The 6,016-nt window shown below is 33.2% G+C and overlaps 1 protein-coding gene across 2 annotated transcripts in view; it reads right to left on the bottom strand.

The window, feature by feature from the left end:
* Nucleotides 1-3,219, bottom strand: part of LOC109843983 (nuclear nucleic acid-binding protein C1D) — a 12,818-nt gene extending 9,599 nt beyond the window's left edge. Inside the window, exons 1-3 of one of the 2 annotated variants that reach the window (XM_020412989.1) lie at nt 2,902-3,219; nt 2,750-2,805; nt 2,592-2,646 (exon numbers count right to left, since the gene is read on the bottom strand). In XM_020412989.1, coding sequence (XP_020268578.1) covers nt 2,592-2,646; nt 2,750-2,805; nt 2,902-3,085 — 295 coding nt within the window. In that variant the 5' untranslated portion in view covers nt 3,086-3,219. The remainder of the gene's footprint in view (nt 1-2,591; nt 2,647-2,749; nt 2,806-2,901) is intronic. The other variant, XM_020412988.1, reaches the window with a different exon arrangement.

Genomic DNA, 6,016 nt, shown 5'->3' with positions numbered 1-6,016 from the left:
AGAACTCATCATTGCTTAGTTTTTGAATGGTTGAAGGGAAACTTTGCAAAAACAACTAAAGAAATTCCCAATATCATTGGGATAATCCTTAATTCTTCAAAATAACCTTTTTTTGTTAGGGGGAGGGGGGTGTTATACAAAGTCAATTTGGTAGAATTAGGGAGTAAATTAGCAAATATATAAATTTGCAGGGTAAGTTCGCAAATTAGGTTGATATTGGGTTATATATGTAAAACCTCTAAATTTTTAATGTTATTTATAACAAAGGCTCCTATTTAGGAAGATAGTAAAGCTCAATAATGCCAAGTCTATGGTCATAATGCGAATTGTAAAAATCTTAATTCTTTGGTTTGAAAATTCTTTACAGGAGTGGTTGGTAATAAAATCACAGGTCTTAAAAATTATTGGCGGAACTCATGTTGGCGAAAAGGGTATTGTTTGATTTGGAATCAAAGTTGGAGTTAATGAAATCATGCTAGTAAGCCCTCAAGAAAAGAAATTGGAGATCAGACTTCATTTTTAGAATTCTGCAATTAAGAGGAATTCAAGGATAGAAATTTTGACTATTTGAGTCAAAATCTACCATCCAAGCATGAGTAAATTCGGGATTTTACCACCCTTGGCGTATAGAGTATCTTGGATTAAAACTTGTAGGATTAGTCCAATACATACAACACCTTACTGAAAATATCAAATAACAGAATTCGCTCTTAGGAGAGGTTCATAATGCATATCTTGGTTTCTAGTTCTCCTCGCACATTATCTCACTTGAGAGGGATAAATAATGTCATGATTCTCTTTTAGAGAAGTTTTACATGATAATCCACCCCGATTGAGGGCTATACAAGATTTAAAGGATGGATTTCCGCTCTGGTTGAGACTTCAGGACTATAAAAGATTTAAAGGATGGATGTCCACTCTGGTTGAGGGCTACACAATATTTAAAGGATGGATTTTAATGATATTTCATAACCTGCTTAAATGCTATTGTCACATGAAATTTGCTTCCAACCAATAACATATCAAAAAGAGGATGAGCCTGGTATTCTCAACTTGAAAGCTCAGCTATGGAAGGAGATACGCCCATGTAGTGGCGGATCTACATTGATTGTTAGGGTGGCAGTTGCAGCCCTAACAATTCTAAATTTACACCAATGTTATCAACGTGCGGTGCGCAATTCATGGTGCAAGTCCCTATACGCGTACATGAGCAAGACGCAATGCGATGCATGACCACCAAGTGAAGCGATGTGCACACCACATACATAATTTTCAAGATAGATAATCAAGCATGAAAGAACACATTCATGAATTTTCACATAAAAAACATGTCAAGATAAATAATATCTACTACCAAATAACAAAATAAGGTATTAATTCATAATGTTAACATGCCCAACATAGTAGTAAAGTTCGTAAGTCTTCAAAGCAAAAGTCAAATCAAGACTCATATTGAAGAAAAATCAAATAGCAAACGAGAACGAGTTAGGTCCTCAATCTCGCTAGTTTAATGGCCTAATGAGTTTATTTTTCTTTTCGAATATGGATTATCGGGTATAAAGTGCCGATTGTAATATTAAAGACCAAGAATATATAAGACTATCTTTTGGAGTGCTTATGAGGTGCAAAAAGGTATTGTCGCATCACATGCTGGGTGCTTTGCCATTGCCCTGCATCGTAGGGCGAATGAGACGCACGCCTTTGATAACACTGATTTACATTTTAAAGACCTTCTAAAATTGCAATTGCCCCATAATTTTAAAGAAATTACAACCCCATCCCTACTTATATAACCACTAAAAAACATATACCTGTTGTCCGGCCCCCTAAGAAAGAATTTTGGGATCCACAATTGAGCCAATGAAACTACCAGACTTGTGTTTGCTTAGAATTATGGGCTTCCAGCATACCATCCCTAGTTGGGGAACTTTACCAAATATAAGAATGGTGGCAAAGTTCTCCCTAGCATCATCTCTTGATGAAAAGAGGCAGGCTTCCGACAATTCATACTTCACTAGTCACAATAATAGGTACTTAATTAGATAATAATATAAATAGAAAGAAATCATTGCCACGATGAAGGACTTGACAGTTCCCTTCACAGCCTACCCATTCTTCACAGCTTCTATGAGACTGTGGTGAAGAGTCATCTCCGATCATTATCTAATCAGGAACTACATCACTATGTCTCCACATTCTTCTGTTCAGACTATTTATAGGCACACAATGCAAGCTTGTAAAAACTTTCTTACAAACCCGTCTGTAAGTATATACACAACGTACTCAGCAGGATAGCAGTTGTTGGCGACTGGTCAGTGCCCCATAAGTTAAGCGACTCAGTGATTGAATATATTTGGAAAGCATTCAAAATCAATTATGAGTAGTTCTTGACTATTTCATGACATTCACGAATACTTCATGATTGGAATATATTAATAGTTTTGAGAATAATGACAACCATTAACGAGCAACCAAAGCTTTTTAAAAAAAAAACACTGTCATGACATCAAATGCAAACAGAACCAGCAAATAACTAACATCAAAGGACACTATAGATTGTTCCAAATTCCCTTAAAGCGACGATGCACTACCTTTGTTCCAGTCACTAAAGTTCTCCAATTTTCCCTCGCACAAGCTCAACCTCTCCTGCGAACAAAACCCAGATGCCAAATTATCAATCTAAACAAACCCAAAAATTTTCTTTAAAAAATAGAGAATAATCAAACTACAAATTGACATAAAATCCTACAATCTCCGTCTTGATAGGATGATCATCTGGCCGGAGTCCGCTGCATCTCAGTTTCACTGCTCAAAGAAATTCCAACTACGCAATCAAAATCCACCACCAACAGGAGGGGAAAAAAAATCTTTTTTATAAAAAAAGAAAGGCCTAAGCTCTACCCGCTAAGAGAGCAGAAGCGGACTGGGAGAGCACGAGGTAAGCACGTGCCCGTTCGAGCGGCGGGAGAGCGGCGAGGACGTCAGGCTCCGCCGCCGACAGGAAGTTGAGGAGATTTGTTTCGAGATCGTCGACGCAAGCTAGGGTTTCTTTCATTGAATCCAGTACTGATTCTGGCACCGCCATTTTCTTGGAAATTGAAAGAGAAAGAAGGAAGCGTCCCTTCGGAATAGAAAGATTGGGGGCGCTGGGGGCGGGGGGAGAGAACGTGTCAGTGTTGGGAGAAATGAATTTGGAGCTTTTATACGTTGAGCGTGATGAATACGATTCACCCCCTTAAGACATATTTCCCTTTCGAGTTGAAATTTTAAAAGATGGAAACCTCTCTATTATTTTTTCTAGATTCCTTTCTTTCTTGTTTTCCTCTCCTAGATACATAGCACATAAGGGAATTTTTTTAAAATAGACCATTTTTGCTAAATATTTAGTAAAATAGATTATTTTACTAAATATTTAGTAAAATAGACCTTTTTTTGGCCAATAGGCAAAAAAGATGTCGATTTTAAAAAACAAGACTCAGAAAACATACGGGACTACTAGTCCCGTATATTTTCTGAGCCTTGTTTTTCAAAATGGCGGTGATTAAGTTGACTCTTGTCCCGTATGTTTTCTGACCCTTGTTTTTCAAAATCGACCTTTTTTTGGTCTATTGACAAAATAGATGCCTATTTTGCTAAATATTTAGCAAAGTGATCTATTTTGCTAAATATTTAGCAAAAGTGGTCTATTTTAAAAAATTCCCCTAGCACATAATTATTGTTTAAATTTACCTTTTTTCTGTCCTTGTTTTGTCTTGCTAACTTTGTTGATAGCATATCTCAAACAACATTAATATTTTTATCTGTGATTTTAATCCTAAATCGAATATAAAACTGAATCAAATGCTAACTTTTCAAAGTAGATTTTGAAGTCCAACATGTGGAATGAAAATAATGTAATATTTATATTTAAAATTAATCTAATAGGCTAACTAATCAGTTAATAATAATAAAATGACTAATTATCGTCTGTTTAGCAAAAACAATATTGTATTTGAACTTATAAATGAATTTTAATTAGGTTAGGTATAAAGTTAATTAGAACATGTTCAGATTACTATAGAATAAAAACAGAATTGTAATAATAATTGTATTTCTCTTCTAAGTTTTTTGCCCTGTTTTTTTCCTTTGAGAATTAAGTTTTTTCCAATTTGATTTAATCTTTTTTTCCCAATACTATCCATATTATTATATAAAAAACTTAGTGACGGTAGCGATTTTTTTTTAAGGAATGGAGGACATTTTCCCTTTCTATTGTTATCCTGAGCTTAGAATTGTAATTTTACAAGAAAGATATTTTTTCATTCCTTTTCTTTTTGTTTCTTATTTCTAGAACATTGTAAATTGTGGTATATGAATAAAATCTGAAACTCAAATAATTATATCATATCATACTCTCTATAAAGTTATGAGTTTGGGAAAAAAATTATTGACAAAAATATCCTTGATCCTTTTAAATATTACATTGTTATCCTACCCTAATTAAAACATATAACAATAATGAGAAGTTAAGGTAAAAATATTGAAATATGTGGTAATTTTATCTTAATGAGAAATTACGGTAGAAATATTTAAATATGTAGTAATTTAAGACAAAAGATAGAGAATTAATAAGAATTTATTTTTTATCTTTAAATTTAATTATTTATTGTAATTAGTGAAGAGATAAATAGTTGTTATTCAATCCTAATATCTTTAAGTTAGGAGATATTAGTTTTTGCCTTTAAATTTAATTATCTATAATAATTAGCAAAGCCAAGAAAAATTGTAATCCTATCGTTATATTTTTAAACTACAACATCATGTTAAAAGATAAGGATTTGATAATTAGAAGTTATTTTTATCTTTCAATTTTATTGTCTATAATAATCAGTAAAGAGACAAAAAAAATTCAAATATTAAAGGTCTGAGGGGTATGTATGTAAAAATCCTAAATTTATTTTTTTATTCAACCCAAACAACTTTTATTTGGAAGAAAACTCTGTTATGGGCATGCACAAATCAAAACTTTAAACTAAACAAAATTCCCATCGCAAGCTAATATTTAATTACATTTAAGCTCATCTAGAATTATAAGTCTTTACAAACATCCATTTTTAATATCTACTCTTTTAAAAACTCAAATTTTATCAATGATACAATTGTCTTGCCCATGTTCGCACGTGGATGTTTATAATTTTTAGGTTTTTGTATGTATTTTTCAGACTTCTGAGGTGCTTGTTTGTATTGTTCAAATTTCAAAAGAGGTTGTCTGTAAATTTCGTCTTTTGCATGGAGCTACTTGTAACATTCAAACTTTTAAGATCATTATTTGTAACTTCTGAATTTTATGGTTCGGTTACAATTTTCAATTTTTTAAGAGGGCTTGTTTGTATTTTAGATTTTAAGGGGTGGTTTGTAAAGTTTATATTTTTAGGGGCTTATTTGTAGGCTTTAGCTTTTTTTGGTTTGTCTATTATTTCATGGATTAATTTATAAATAGGAATGATTTTAGAGGTATCATACTCCTTTAAAGAGTTTGAGTTTGAGAAAAGTTTTCCAGGATTAACACCACCCCTAACTTTTTTAGATATTACATTTTGGAATCCTAATATATCCTAATTATCCTAATACTATGTAAATGTAGGTCGAAAAATGTGATCTCAAATTTGTATTGATTGATTGTGTGTTACAAATTAGAAATCTCTTTTACGCAGAAGAAGAGAGAATTGATTCGATCTCTCTTTTGTTTAATGTGGGATCTTTTGGGGCGAAAGGATGATTCGCTCGATGCTTGAGTCGAGTTTGCTTCCCGTTGACGATTCGAACAAGGTTGTGGACAAACTTCCTCGCATGATAGAAGTTTTGTTTGTTTGAGTTCGAACACCCGAGCTAGACTTTAAAGGCCGAGTGCAAAATGCTTGATTGCCGAGTGTGCCAAGATCTCAATCTTCGGTTTGTCCAATGCTAGGTCCCCTTTTTGGTAGCCATTAGGGGCTATTTATAGAGGAAAACGACATGTAACCACCTCCCAGGAACG

The sequence above is a fragment of the Asparagus officinalis genome, chromosome 5 (assembly GCF_001876935.1).
Source record: "Asparagus officinalis chromosome 5, Aspof.V1, whole genome shotgun sequence".
Taxonomy (NCBI): domain Eukaryota; kingdom Viridiplantae; phylum Streptophyta; class Magnoliopsida; order Asparagales; family Asparagaceae; genus Asparagus; species Asparagus officinalis.
This window is presented reverse-complemented; position numbering and strand designations above follow the sequence as displayed.